The sequence below is a fragment of the Argiope bruennichi genome, chromosome 4, assembly GCF_947563725.1.
Source record: "Argiope bruennichi chromosome 4, qqArgBrue1.1, whole genome shotgun sequence".
In the NCBI taxonomy this organism is placed as follows: domain Eukaryota; kingdom Metazoa; phylum Arthropoda; class Arachnida; order Araneae; family Araneidae; genus Argiope; species Argiope bruennichi.
The window spans coordinates 112,459,429-112,475,770 of NC_079154.1; the positions used below are offsets into that span (position 1 = coordinate 112,459,429).

At 27.9% G+C, this 16,342-nt stretch overlaps 1 protein-coding gene across 1 annotated transcript in view; it reads right to left on the minus strand.

Moving 5' to 3' along the window:
• LOC129966665 (zinc transporter ZIP13-like) overlaps window positions 1–16,342 on the minus strand; it is an 83,930-nt gene continuing 67,588 nt past the window's right edge. Inside the window, exons 2-9 of the mRNA XM_056081171.1 lie at window positions 10,793–10,897; window positions 10,042–10,151; window positions 7,500–7,703; window positions 6,251–6,340; window positions 5,994–6,107; window positions 5,706–5,775; window positions 3,646–3,745; window positions 1–2,570 (exon numbers count right to left, since the gene is read on the minus strand). Coding sequence (XP_055937146.1) covers window positions 2,495–2,570; window positions 3,646–3,745; window positions 5,706–5,775; window positions 5,994–6,107; window positions 6,251–6,340; window positions 7,500–7,703; window positions 10,042–10,151; window positions 10,793–10,897 — 869 coding nt within the window. The 3' untranslated portion in view covers window positions 1–2,494. The remainder of the gene's footprint in view (window positions 2,571–3,645; window positions 3,746–5,705; window positions 5,776–5,993; window positions 6,108–6,250; window positions 6,341–7,499; window positions 7,704–10,041; window positions 10,152–10,792; window positions 10,898–16,342) is intronic.

Sequence of the window (16,342 nt, forward strand, 5' to 3'; positions counted from 1 at the left end):
TTAAATCATTTATTAAAATTCATTAATAAAGCTGCTTGATATATATTTTTATATCATTTATGTACATCATAATACAGGGAACAAACAGCTATGTACAAATGCAACACAGAAGGCACATAAATTTTAAAGAAGCATATTGTTTAACTGATTTTAAGAGTGCTGTATAAAATGATTATTTCATACAAGTGCCAAGTAAAGAATTTTGTCTAAAAAAATTAAGCACTAAAACAACAAAAATGCAACATTTCACATATTTCTTTATAGATTTATAAGATTCTTTACTTATTTACAGAACGTTTACAGGTGTAAAAAATAGCAATAAATTTTACATGCATCTCACATAGTTAAAGTATAAATGTGTCACATCACATACAGTTCCATTAAAATTAGACAAGACTAAGTATTTTTAAAAAACATTTTTAGACAGAGGTTTAAAAAGTTGAAATCTTTACAAGTACAGTATTGCAATTATTACATGCATTTGCAATTAATAGTTGAGAAGATATTTTTAAATAATGAACATAGTTATAGATATGAGCATAAATCTTTTTATTTATATACAATAGAAGTTGTGTAATTCAAAGCTGACAGAATCACAAGATAAAAATTAAGAGTAAAAACAAATGGGCACAGCAAAAAAAGAAAACAATTTTGAAATTAAAAACAGTAGTAGATATATGTTTTTAATAATTAATGATAATAATTATAACACAAATTTTAAAAAATAATAATTTTAAACTAATAGAGGGAAAAATTTATGTAATTCACATCTAAAATTTTCAAATTTATTTTTTAAATTTGTGACTTTTTGATTAAAATCTTGTACTTCAATAAAGTCATCAAGAATTAAGAGGTACAAAACAAAGTTATTCATAGAAGACGGGTAGGGGAATTTAAGTAACAAAAGCAATTAATAAAAAAAATATTTCAGTTTTGTATTCGGATTTAGCGAAACCAAATCAAATACTGAACAACTGGAATTAAAAATATTTGAATTAGCCAACATCCACTGTATTTCTTAGAAGAATTTTCATGTCATAAATGCTTGAATTCCTTTCAGATGCACGAGAATTTATCAAAGAGTGCACATATATGTGCTCTACTATAGAAAAGACATTGACATAATTATTAATTTTGCCAAGACGTGTGTGTGGACTAATTATGACTAGAATAATGCTTTTTTTTCTCCTTTTTTTTAAATAGAATATTATAAATAACATAGAAGAATTGATATCCCTGAAAAAATTATAGTTTAACATTTTTATATTAGTTTTAAAATAGTATTTTAAGATTTACATCAATAATTTACATTCAATATTTTATGTACATACAACAAAATAATTTCAACTCTCGTAATATTTGAATTATACAAGTAATTTCAAAAAGGTTTTTACATTTCAGAAACAATATGATACAATAAAATTAACGATTCCATATTGTCTCAGGACAAAATTTATTTTTCATTCTACAATATATATTTTTTTTGCAAAATAATTTTGAAAAATACAATACATCTGTCAGTTAATTACCCAACATTTTTTAGATTCGAAAGACCAGCTTTTCATCGTTTCTTTGTGTCACATTTCACTTCTGCTTATAATCACAATAATTCTTTCCTTAAAGTAATTCTATAGCAAAATTTTCTTTTCGAATAAAAAAAATACATTAACAACAGATTCAAAGAAGCTGCTACTTTTTCACAGAATGTATTATTCCTTTATTTCATCTTCACATGAAAAATTAATAATAATAATTGGACATCAGTTAAATTATAGAGAATTTCATTCATTTTCAATGCAAACAAGATAATTTTTTTGACTATGACATTCTGTAATACATAGTAAAAAAAATTCTTGAAAGTACTACTTTATATAAAACTTTTATATTAAATGTATTATATGAAATGTTTTAAAAACTCAATAAAATAAATTTAGCAATTACAAATGAATGAAATAAAATAGATTCAAAATTTTTGTTAATCTGCAATGTACATAAAAAATATCAATAATGTGCTATTTACAAATTCAAAAATAAATGCATTTTATATATTTTACTAACTAAATGAATTATTAGCATCAAGTTTTCTAGCTGCCCAGCTCTGAGTATAAGCAAAATAAATAAGCATACATTATTCATAAACAATACAAAAAAATAACAATACCATTTACATGGTTCAACACATAAAATTGTAATATTTTAAGTTTAGTAAGAGTTACTTAAATGCATTTAAACTGCAATAAAATATATTAAAATTTCCTTATGAACATTTGATTTTGAATAATATTTAAATACACATAAGATGTCTCATTCAATAATTAGTTGAAAAGGCTAAAAATACATAATTTGTATTGGATATTTTTTTAAACTCTTGTTATTGAAGTCATGCAGTTTAAACAATTCAAATTATAAATGCAATTGCTAAAAATAGCTATTTCAAAGAAATTTTGTAATTATGCTTTGAAGGAAAGCATGTCACAGAAAACTGGCAGCTTCATTAGTGAGAAAATACATTCACTAGAGCCATCACTCCAATGCCACCACACAGACAGAGCATCTGTTTCATGGATTCCCTGCAAGAATAATTCAATAATTAACAACCGATATTTATAGAAAAATATAACCTAAAATGTTTTCATGTATCAAATTTTATTTTCTAAAAGAACAAAATACTAATATACGTCTGCAAAAATTTCAATCTTGGAAATTTTTACGTATGTAAACTAAGACTATACTTCATGAAATAACCAAAGAAATCTTTTAGAGATATCAGAAATTAATAATTCCACATAATAAATTATTTTTTCAGAAATTAACTATTGACAGACAGTAAAATAAGAAATCTAAATCAGTCAGCAAAAAATTATTATATTTTGCATTGTGTTTATTATTTAATCAAGATTATAATCTCATAGCTAAAATGTCAATAATATGAGATATTGTTTGAACAAAATATTGTTCTACCGTAATGTTACATATTTAAATATTTTGTACTTTTCGTAAGAAATTTAATGAATATAAAAAAAACTGAAACGTAATTATGATGTTATTAAACTTCATTAAATTAATACCATTATAAAACTGAAATTCCAATATTTATTAACTTAATGTAACAAACTAATTTGTTATTCTAAGTCATTTTTATTTCATGTTTTGGTAAGGTTCCAGTCATTATTTAAGAAAAAAATACAATTCATTTGCATAACTTAACTAGTATAAAATAAATATGAAACTTGGAGATTAACTTAATTTAAGAGAAAATTTGTTATTCTTTCTTATGCTTGTTGTTTCAATGGGATGAAATTTCCCATTTTATAAAATGAAAAAAAATATGTTGTAACAGTAGTAAATTCATTGAGCATAATAAAAAAGAGAGAGATTTTTAATAAATGGAAACGATAACTAAAAAAACTGTAAATAATATAATTTGTTCTCATAAATAATTATAACCCAACAAAACATTTCGTATTACTTTTACATCAATCAAATAAATAAGTTAATAAATCTTTATTTAAGAAAGCAGATTAAAATAACATAAGAGAATTAACAGAATGGAAGCATTAAAAAAGTTATTATTAATTTGTTTGAACACATGGAATAAGAAGAACTGAATCGATCCATTTTAAAATGAAAAGAATACATTCTTACCATGGATCCTTTTCTTTTAAAAGATCAGGAAGCACATTGACTAAAGCTATGTTGAGGAAACCTCCTGATGTAAAAGGCAATATCCATGAAGTACAAGATCCTGAAATAATAGCATGATTTAAAAAAATCATTTTCTGGTATATGTATTCTTGAACATGAACCATGTGCATGTATTTCTGGTACAAGTATTACATAGAGGATAATTTTGTGCTATCTTACTTATAAAATAAATTTGACGATTTATATTTATTTACACATCTATGTTATCTCAATTATATGCTCCCCTTTAATTAATCAATAAAGTTTCATCTCTGATTTTGAAGATGATTTTTATGAAGATAATAATCAAATACGGTTTTTTGATATATAAAGCTTGACAATAACTTGCTGAAATTAGTGACACAATAAAGATCACACATGATTCAATATATTGACTCTCAGTGAAACTAAGCGTTTTTATATCACGGATTTTATTTTTACAAGGAAATTCTTAGATTTGTTAATTATAGTTTTTAAACTGCACATAGATATTTGTTCTTTTTTTTTTTAATAAATAAAGCTGCGCAAAGATATTTATTCTTTTTTTAATAAATAAATTAAAATGACTTTATATTCACTTTTTTTTTTTTTGGAATAATTCAGTTGAACTTTTTGATTAATTATATACCATTAATGAGAATGAATTCGTTGAGTACAAATTCACAGTACATTTGTATTTTTTCTTCACATTACATGTTTTCATACATTATGTCTCATTATGATGACATATGAAGGTATCAAATGACGAATGAAGGTCATTCGAAGGTATCAAATGACGAATGAAGGTCATTCGAAGGTATCAAATGACGAATGAAGGTATCAAAGTAATTAAATGGTACTAATTTTTATTCTGATAAAGGATACAATTTAATATCCATAATAAGAGGCATGAAATTGTTACATGAATGCACAATATGAGGCCTTATCCGATTTAATCAAATTAACACTAATATATAGAAAATAGCGGCATCTTAGAACGTGCAAGAGAAAATTAACCCTAATGCTAAAATAGAAAGCCTAACTCGACTTTCTCTTTCGTTAGATTCACCTCAGAGTAAATGTAGGCGGCACAAAATCATCAATACAAAATTAATGCATAGATATAAACAGCGGCTCTATTAAATTCATGTAGGCGATTAATTGCCAAAAAATCGCCAAAGATTTCACGGTTTTTACTTCAGTGATAAATCGCTATGTCAAAAATTGAAAAATAATATGTTCTTTAGCAATTAAAATTTGACTAAGGCATGTGGTTATTATCGAAATGCCAAACGACGTATAAAAATGTAAGGAATACATCTACCCTAAAAGCCTTCGACGTTATAAATGTGTTAACGGTCAAACAATTGTTGCATTTTTGATATGTATCAATAATTAACACAAGATTAAAAGTTAATTAGATTAGATTAGATTATTCTTACTAAAGTTAATTAGTATTCGGCATATTATAAAAGCATTTACACCAACCATTCCTTTCCAAGTAAAGCTAGCTTTGAAATAGGAAACGCTTTAAGTTTTTTTTTTTTTTTTTTTTTTTTCCAGAAATTAAATACCATTTAGAAAAATTATAATTCCATGTATAAAATGGTTTCAATAATAATGCCAGCCTCACATGTTCACGGTAAACAGTGCAACGTGGAAAGCAAGACGCTTTAGTAAAAATGATAAATTGACGTCAAAGGTTAATATTTCGTAACTATAGCAAAAGTTAATATTTCGTAACTATGCAAGGCGTTCGCTGACATGACAAGCTTAAGCTTGTTAGAGAATATGCGAGAAAATTTTGGGATGACCACTACTGTTGGTTTTAAATGTAAAAATTTTGAATGACTATTTTTAAAAGAATTTCTTTATTTACTAGTAAACTGCCACTAATGTTCAAGGTAAGCAACATACATTTTTTAAATCGTTATCTTTTATTGATATAGACATTGACATTTTACCAATAGCAACTCTTTAGACATTTATTTTTTATATATATGATAAATAGTTGCTATATAAAAATAAAATAATTTTCTTACCCAGTTTATCAGCTGAATCGGACGATAAGGCAACTACAGCTCCAAGTATTCCGATAGTAGCTGTCGATATCTATAAAAAAAAACATTTAACAGTTCAAAAACACTTTTAAGACAATTCTTACTTTTCATTTTGCAGATGGCAAGCAAGAACAAATTGGATTATACCAAGGATTTGACAAGCTAGAATTAAACAATTATCGTAAAAGCAGTGGGCACTCGAAAGTCCCATTTCCTGTAATTTCTACGCCATTCAGAGAATTAATCGTAATTAAAAAGTCGTCGTCGTACTTGTGCTTTGGCAGCATTCCATGGATTGAATCCAGACTTCAAAAGAATGGCAAAGTCGCCGATCTCGTGAGGAATCTCGTGGATGAGGATTGCGAATGTTGTCAGCATACCCATCTGGAAACATAAAAAAAAAAGTATAACATTTTCGGTAAAAGTATTCATTTAGAAATAGTTTCAAATAGGAGATAATTTATTTATTACTTATATATATATATATATATATATATATATTTTAATATTCTAAATTGAATACTGACTTTTATTCCTACTAAGAAACTTCCGGCAACAGCCAATCCGTGAGTGAAATTGTCGATGCTGTTGGCCATCAGATTCAGATATCCTGTTATCTACACCATGAAAATAATGCAAATACTATAATAATAGTAAAATAAACTAAAAAAAGTCGAGTTATATTAAATAATAATTATTTGATGAAAACAAAAATAAAATGCCAATATTATATTTATTTTCAATGAACAATTAATAATAATTCATTTCACAACTCATATAAATTGTTTCTTTATTGGGCATTAAATCAAGTTATTATTTAATCTTCGCGAATACACTTTTTTTTTCCATTTCGATTAAGAATATGTTAAAGAATTACTTAATTTAATAATATAGCGTTAAAGAAACCTAGCTAAAATAAAGATAAGGTGCTAATTATATTTATTTTCAATAAACAATTAATAATGATACCTTTCACATTTCATATAGATTCTCTACACATTGATATTTACTTAATTTATCTGATTCGTAGCTCGATGGAATGATGAATGTTTTCCCACATTTAATTTATCATTAAAATCTCGATTATCCGCTAGCACACATATAAGGAAGGTTAAAAATAAAAAAATATATATTTTGGAAAATAATAGTAAAAACAAATTTTTAAATACAGAAATCAGTAGTTTATTTATCTAAAGTTATATGTAGCTTTCTACTGTGAATAAAAACTGTTCTTTTATTCAATTATTTTTTTAATGACTTTGAAAAAAATTGCAGGGAAACGAAAGTAGTATCACTGAAAAAGTATTCTGAATTTTAAGACGGTATAAAAATATTCCTTGTGAAATAATTTGTCTTGAAATAACTTCGGAAAAACGATAAAGTTTCGCTTAATTTCTAATAATTGAATCTTTAATGAAGTTTTATATTTTTGAAAGGTGATAATATTCCTTCTTTTTTCTTAAATAATAAATGCAAAATTTTGTTTAATATTAATCCATTTGTTTCAGAGAAGATGTGAAGCATATAGTATATAGACACAGAACAATGACTTGTTTATATTAAGACACTTTAAAATAGTACAATTCATTTAAAAATAGATCTAAAAAAGCATAATCCACAAAAAATTATTATAAAGTACTAAAGGAAGATATAAAAACTCTAAGTATATAAAAAAAGCAACCAATATGACTTAGATTTCAATAGTTAGAAAAAAAAGTCTTATTCAATCGAAATATATTAGATCATATTTTTCAACAGGAAAAAAAAAAAACTTACATGAATCGTCGGTAGAACTTTGAGTTCTTTTAGGACATACGGTTTGTTGGTTGAGTGGTTTATGATACCATTCTTTTGGTGTGAATTCGAATGTGTCTCATGGTAAGGTGAATTCCCATTGCAGAGGAATTTTGAGCTACTCGCTTCTTTTCCATTCTGAAAGCATTTTTCGATGCTTTGGGTGTTGTTATTTTCTGGTACTTCCTACATGAAAGAGGAAGAAAAACCAATGCGATTAGCGAAAATTAAAATCCAAGTTCTTAGTAAGTGAAAATATATCAAAGACAAATTATCAAAGACACATTGCATAAGAAAAATAGAAGATGGGAAAGATTTAATTATTTTTTGACATCATATTCCCATAAAAATTGTTTAACAAGATATTCCTTTTCTTCTTTAATCTTTGGTTTCATAAAATTAAAGATCCAGTCATATTTGATTTATTAAATAACTAGCTATACCACTGACAAAATCTTGGTGTTAAAATAGAATAAAAAGGATGCTATGAGTTATTCCATAAATTATCATTCTACAGTTCATATTTATAAATGATTCAAATAATGGGGAGAAGTGAGAACTAACAGAACGAAAAATTGCTTCTTAATAACTACTATAACAGAGTGCTAGTAGAAAGTTTAGCATTTGAAATACTAAAAAACCATTTAATATGTACAATCAAATTTCTATATATAGATGTTTAGAGTTTCAAGATTCGATGTACAGAAGTACATAAGATAAAACTTTTCTCGTTTATCTTTTTAAATATAACTATGCATAGCTAATTCTTAGTATTAGATAAAATTTAAAAAAACAATCACAGAATTTTTTTCAAAAATATGCAATTATGTATATCGAATTTGCTGACACTGTACAAAAAATATGCACTTAAAAAAATCCTGCTTTCTACGCTTATGGTTAATAAGAATTTATTAACGTCCAAATATTATCATTTAGAAACTATGTCCACAAGAGGAAATCTATAACTACATTAAATTTAAAGTTTTTTTAAGTTAAGGCACAAAGATTAGAGGCTACGAACAACATATAATTCATCGATTACTATATTCGTGTTTACTATTTCTATTGCAACTTTCTGGTTTTCTTTGAATTTTTCTTGCAGTAGAAATAGGTGAAACATTTTTCATTTATTATTTGATTTTTTTTTTCTTGTTGCGAATGAAATCTAAGGACATTTTTTGACAGCATAGGCATATATCATTTTAATGATAATTTTCAGTTTGATATATAGAAATTTTATGCGATATATAGAAACATTCAAATGAAAATTTCTTGACAAAACTTGATATGTAAGAGATTTTTGGTATATGGGTGGACATATTTGTAATAATATTCAGTCAATATTAGTCAAGCAGTTATATTATTATAAAAAAACACACCTTATCGAGGATAAATTTTGAAATAAGCTAACTATTCCGAAATTCATTCTTTCATAATTTTTTTATAAGAACAAATATTTATAAGTACCCCGTTTCAAACACAGACAATTTTATATATAAAATTGTTAATGAGCATTTAAAAAATGTATTCGTAAGTATTTTTATAATTCGACATTCTTTGGTTCCATTGTTTATGTTAATTATACCTATTCTCTTTTTATGCATAAGAAGATGAAGTCACGTATACATGTATGAATTTGTGTTGAAGTCAAAATTTTAACTTCAACACATATGTCACAGATAATATTCTTTTCAGAGTTTATTTAATTTTGACATGATAAATGACAATGACATGATTTCAGAATTTCATTATGAATTAAAAATTGCCAATTATAAAAATATTTTTGTTTACCATTCACAGATAACATTATGATACATTTATGAAAAGATAACATTAGGATGCATTTATGAACTAATTGTAATCGCTCATTTCTTTCCTTCTCCATTGGAATGCTTTTAGAGATTAGTTGGTGGTTGAAGAGTTGCGAACCCACCGAACTTTGACAGAAGCACAGGAGGAATTGGGGACAATATAATATGGTCCTCGCTGTTAGTATTGAATCGGCCACACAAACTCCAAGCTTCCACATCACACTAATGCGAAGAAGTTCTCAATTTCCATATACAAAGAAAATCTTCGTGGAATTGGATCTAGTGCAGGAACTGCCAAAATTTTAAATGTCGCCAACGACTTTTTATAAATGAATCTATAAAAGTCTACTTCATTCTAAGAGCATTGAATTTTTCTCCAGATGAATTGTATACATTCTTTCCGAAAGAGGAATTGGAACTTTTGGGAAGAAAGAAAACATATATTATTATATAAAATTTTATAAACAAATATTTCTAATAATTATTTTGGTAAAGATTTTGAGCTCATATTACAATTTTACAAATTGAGGAAAGATATATATACTTTCAAGATCTCGTCACAATCCATTAAAAATTAATTCGCAGCCCACCAGTGAGTCGAGATCCATAGTTAGGGCGCCCCTGATCTAAAGTACATGATCTTCTAATCCTGAAGCTGGGTTCATTGTCAAAGAAGGGATTTGAGAATTAAAACAGCGTACTTTATTGATTACCTTTTTTTCCTGTGAGGCCGCAAACATGATTTCTAGAATGACAAAAGAAAACATGCCAAGCAGCACCCACAATCCTAGTGTCAGGTGCTTGGAATGCATCTCGGGACCAACTAGAAAAAAGAAAGTCAGTAGTATTAAATTCCGAAACAAAAACAAGCATTTTCCGATTAATAATTGATCTGAATGCTTTTTTTTCACAAGATAAGAAAAAACAAAGTTATTAAAAATTAAGCCAATAAATTAAAAATAATTGTTTCTGCGAGAGGCAAAAGGCGTGTTGTTCGATTTAATAAAGAATTCCATTACACCTTGCATCTAGCGTTGTTACATCTCAGTGCAGGATATTACATGTCAGGCAACATTACTCCATTAAATTTCATGAAATGAAAAACATAAATTTAAAAAAAAATCAGCTTTCGATTAAGATACCAACTCTCGTTAAAAGTTCAGTTATTTAACAATGCCAAATTGTTATTTATGTTTAAGCAATTAGCAAAGTTTTTTTTTTCTTTTTTTCTTTTTTTTTGAATTATCAAATATTCAACAATTGCCCTGAATTTTAAAAGGAGAGAATTGAGGAGTTTTTGAGATTATTATGTAAAAATAAGTCCGTATATTTTATAATAGAATATTATATTTAGTTTTTTTAAGAAAACATTATATTTTATTTTTATCTGAAATTTTGAAATACAACACAGCATACATTTAATTTAATGAATAAGAAATAAATGTCGAAATGTTCATAACTTACGGCTTTCGATGTGGTTCCAGGCTTCAGGAAGTAAATGAAGGAACACATCGCCCAATAGGCCACCGACAGCAAAACTCAGAAGCAACCTCAGAAATTTACTTCCTCCTAAAAAGGAATTACACATTCAATGTCAAAGTTCAAAATATATCTTCTGAACACATATCAATATTCAGATGACTAATATATCTTCTGAATACATAGTTCAGATAACTTCCATTAACATTATTTCGCACAATTATGTATAAACACGTAAGTCGCTGCCGGCAGAAACAACTCTCTTTTTTCTTCAAGTTTGTCCTATGAAATCTCCAATAACGGAAAATAAAGGATGCAGACATAGTTACTAATATAGAAAAACCTTTAAACAAAATATTTTTTTAAAAATTATTTTTGTTAGACAATAATATACAAACAGAAAATTTCCGATTGAAGAGAGCAACGGAATCAGTTGATTTAGTTTCAGAATCAAATAATAACCATGATTACTCAAGCCAACTAGCATATAAAATGTAAATAAAAAATTATTATAAGGAAGATGCCAGGTGGATTTCATAATAAAATTGGTGCAATGTAGTTGATATACAGTGGCTCCCAAAATTGAGTATACACTATACTCTTTCTCCTTTAATTTTATTCTTTTTGATCTTAACATTCCTATTTATGGCTAATATTTATAAGAAAGACAAAATGTGCATTAACAAAAGTATTAGGCTAAGAAACAAACCGGAGGAATCAATAATATTTTTATTGCAATAATTTTTATGTCAAAATTACAAATTCCAAAGTCACAAAATTGAGTATGCATCTAGCAAAATCTGTCAATAAAAAGAGAAAAAAGATAAATTAATATTTTGTTGTATATCTTATTGCATTTAGAACAGCTTATAAACGGTGTGGCACTGAGTTGACAAGAGTTTGAGTTGTTTCGCCGGATATTTTCGACCATTCTTCTTGTAATACTCTTTTTAAGTGTTCCTTGCCCCTAATATTTGGGTTTTTAAACTGATTTTCCTAATTGTGCCCACAAATTTTTAATCATATTGAGATCTGGAGATTGAAGAGGGGTGCGCAATTGCATTTTACAATTATACAACAATCATAATTTAACTATTTTAGCTGTATGCTTCTGGTCATTATCTTGTTGAAACAGAAAACTTGACCCTAAACCCAAATTCTGGGCACTTTGTTTTAAATTGTTCTTCAATATATTCAAATATTTGATTTTGTCCACGATTCCATCAATGAAAACTAAATTTCCCACACCTTTTGCAGACACACAGCCCCATGTAAGAAGTGAACCACTTCCATTCTTGACAGAAGCAATGGTGTTTTTAGGAAGAAGTTGAGAATTGGGCTTTCTCCAAACATAACATCGACCATTACTACCAAAAACATTGAATTTACTTCGTCACTAAATATTACTTGATTCCAGAAGTCCGGAGGTTTTGAAATATGACTTTTAGCAAATGAAATTCTTTTCTCTCCATTTACTTTGGAAATGAATGGTTTTGTTCTGGCTACACGACCATTATAATTTGGTTTTGCAGATTACTCTTCGAATTGTTTCTGCAGAAACACACTTTCCAATTGTTCTTGAAGTAAATGTAGCAATTTTTGTAGCATTCACCTTAGGATTGTTTGCTACTTCTCGAATAACTCTTCTCTTGGTCTTGACACTGAGGATTTCTTTCCTTCCTCTTCCAGATTTATTAACAATTTGGCTATACATTTTATACTTCTGGATAATTTTTTGAACACATCCGTGACTGCGTTGAATTTCCTTTGCAATTTCTCGTAGATATTTACCATCTTCAGACAATCGAATCACAAGTTTCCGAATTTCAACATTTGTTTCATTTCTGGAGCACATTATGATAACCAAAACGTTTGTTTTCGCTTGGAAATTAATGATTACCAATTAAAGTAAAAAAAAACTATTTTACTTATTCATTTGAAAATAAATAATGGTAGTCAAGTCGCATATTTTATAAGGTGTATACTCAATTTTGTGACTTTGGAATTTGCAACTTTGACATAAAAATTACTGTAATAAAAATAATATTGATTCCTCCGGTTTGTTTCTTAGCCTAATACTTTTGTTAATGTATATTTTGTCTTTCTTATAAATATTAGCCATAAATAGGAATGTTAAGATCAAAAAGAATAAAGTTAAAGAAGAAAGAGTATAGTGTATACTCAATTTTGGGAGCCACTGTATATCATTTATGCATTAAATGATTCAACTATATTTTCCCATATGAACCCTATTTTATATATAAATAAACAAATTATACTATACTATACATATATATGACCTTTACAAGTTATGCCATGCTTATAAAAAATACTATAGTAAATATGTATATACTATATTATGTATATATATAAGATATGCAAGTTATAGTGTGCTATAAATAAACAAATATTATATTATACAAGTTATACTATATTATAAACAAGTTATTTAACGCCATTAACTAACTAGTTAATCATAAAGAATTAAGTCTATCATGCGTTTTCATCAAATTAAATATGCTCTTCCCCAGTTTAATTCTTTTAAAAAATACATGGAATAGTTTCGAAAGGAAATTAGGTCGGATAAAAAAGTAACTTTCATATCCACCTGCTAAGACGCTAATGATGCTCAGACTGAACTTCATTATTTCTCAAAGAAAATAAAGAATCGGCCCTCTTTAATACAACTAAAATATACAATTAATCATGTGTTGCTTTCTTTACAAATGTCGTTTGGTTAGTATATCAGCCTGGTTCAAATGTTTTACACGAGAGAGATTTAAAACAGAGATTTAGCTGTCACCAGTTGGTCATCATCTGCCGCTGGGAAACATTTCGCCAGAATGGAAACGTTAACTGGAACCAAAAAATAAGAAACTTACTGAACTGACAGTTTGAAGTACACTTTTAACCTTAACTTTCAGAGCGGAAGATTTATAAAGAGCCTGCAGCAATTTTTTTTTTCTGGTTGAATGTGAAGAACAGTCAGGAAAAAGTTGCCTTCCGTACAAGATCTCTGAAATCCATTACAAGTTGTGAAATATGGTTTTAGAGCTCAATTCAACTGACTTCAGCAGTTCCGAGCATTTTCTACAATGTTCCAGACATATTTTGTTGGAGGTTAGATCTTTTATGTTGTTTGTTTCACTTTCTTCGAACTTCGAAGGAAAAGTAAATGGATACTCTTTAGAATGCTTTTTGTTTAATTTTTTTTAGAAAAAATATGTAGTGCAGATTATAAAAGAAATGACTGAGTATTTTCCCGAAGATATCCCATTCCTTCAGATCTTTAACAGTTTTTAATAAAATAAAAATTTGTAACTAATATGAGAATTTTTTTTTCTATTTGTAAAGCAACAAGACATCGATGTTGAATCGGAATAGTTCCAGTTTTTCATTCTGTGTTCCAGATTCTGAGTAAAATAATCCAATTGTTCCTCTTTTTACTTTTATTTATATGAACAGTTCTTAGCAAAATGTTTTTTTAAAAAGATTAATTTAACTTCTAAGCACTAGATTATGAGGAATTTTTCCCATCTTTTACTAAACAAAAGCAATGAGTGCGGTTTCTCCTAAACTTTCTCGCATATTCTCTAATAAATGTGTTATTCTAGAGAATGTTCCTAGAGAATTCCTTGCAGGGCATTGGCACACAATAATTACAAAATATTAACCTTTGGAGTGAACTTAGTATTTTTACTGACTCTATTATGCCATTCTTGGCGATTAATTCTTGGCATGCGGTTTATAATGTAGAAAAAAAATCGAATTTGTGTTACAAATGCATTTTTACCAACCCATTGGAACAAAAATTTAACACTAAAGTACACTTGTATTCATAAATCTTCAAACTAAATTTGAGACATTGAAGTTATTGCGATTTTAAGTTATCGCGTTTAGATATTTCTGAATACACAGATCGACAGATGGTCAACCCCTTCTTAGATTTAGATCAAAATATAGTAAGTGTCTATTCTATAATTATTAAATCTGTGTATCGAATTTTATGTATCTACCTCTCTTCTTTTTGTAGTTATTGTATTTTATATTCACACAGCCGGACTTCTTTTGATCAGATTTTGCTCGCCATTAGACAGAAATCTGCAAATTTGATATAAAGACCGTAAACCGAATTTCATTCGCCTAGCTCAGAGCGGTTTCGAGATATCTCTGTCACAAACAGGCGGACATTGTGCTTTTTGAACTTGTAAAACATTTAGATTCGTCAAAATCTCGAGTTTGAATTTTTTGACACTTACTATACTTTCTCTATACTACGTACAGTAACATATTTAATGAGTAATCCCTGTTTCATAATTTAATTTTTTTGTATATTATTCAGAGGTGGATTTCCGATTTGACAGTTAGTTGCCTTGGGCCACTGGACTGAGGGAAGTCCACAAGCAGATTGATTAATAGAATGTTATTAACTAGTTACATAAATGGATTTGTTAAAAAAAATACAAAATTATGAATTGTGAAATATTAAGATAATATTAAAACTTTTGTAAAACATAGTTAGCCAGATTATCTTATCCAGTACGTTCATTTTGCCATTAACCCTTATCGTGGCAAGATTGCGTTTTTGAAGAAAAGCAAAAAAAAAAGAAAGAAAAAAAAGATGTATATAGGTGGCTATACATTTTGTATAGTATACCATACATACAACTTTATAAAAAATATTTTATAGTGGTAGTATATTTTTTATAAAGTTGTATGTATGGTATACTATACAAAATGAACATAAGGGTTAAAGTATTTATTAATACAAAACGTCTATTAAAATAATATTGTATACAAACGTAGATGCCTCACAATTAACGAATCAAAACTAACAAATAAAAACAAATACATATATTTTCACAAAATTTATAAAACAAAAGATTGATCTAAAACAAATGAAGTTGTTTGAGTTAAAAATGTGTTGAAATGTGAATTTCAGTTCTCAGCATATTAAAAAAAAAGTATCTCATAATACGAACTACCTACGTAGGACACTAAAATATCTAAATCCGTGATTGATATTGTTACGAAACTTCCGGGGTTCGTTTGGATAGTGGAAGTTATATGGTGTGAAGAACGCTCAATCACCAGGCGGCAGTAGAAAAAGAAACAACGATGTTTATTTACACGAAGACACACAGGACAACACAAAGACGAACAACTATATACAGCACAGAGGGCGATTATCTTCAGCATACACAGCAGCATACAAAACAGCATAAACAGCAGCATACAACAGACTCTACTGCAGATAGTAGAACACAGCTTAGTTCAGCACTAGCTTCACTCCGTCGCTGCTCCGCTTATCTCTGGAAGGCCAGTTCTTTATCGTCGATTACGACTACTCTTCGACTCCACTGGTCTACGACCCAAGTCACCACCACCCCCGGCAGCTGCGGGTGCTTCCTTTTATAGGTCTCAGGAGGCGGGGATAGAAGACTCTCAACCAATCAGGAACGTTCGAGGCGTATCTCGGTTCCTACTGGAAGGATCGGGAAAATTCTCGATGTTTCGGGTATAATCTATTTTGGC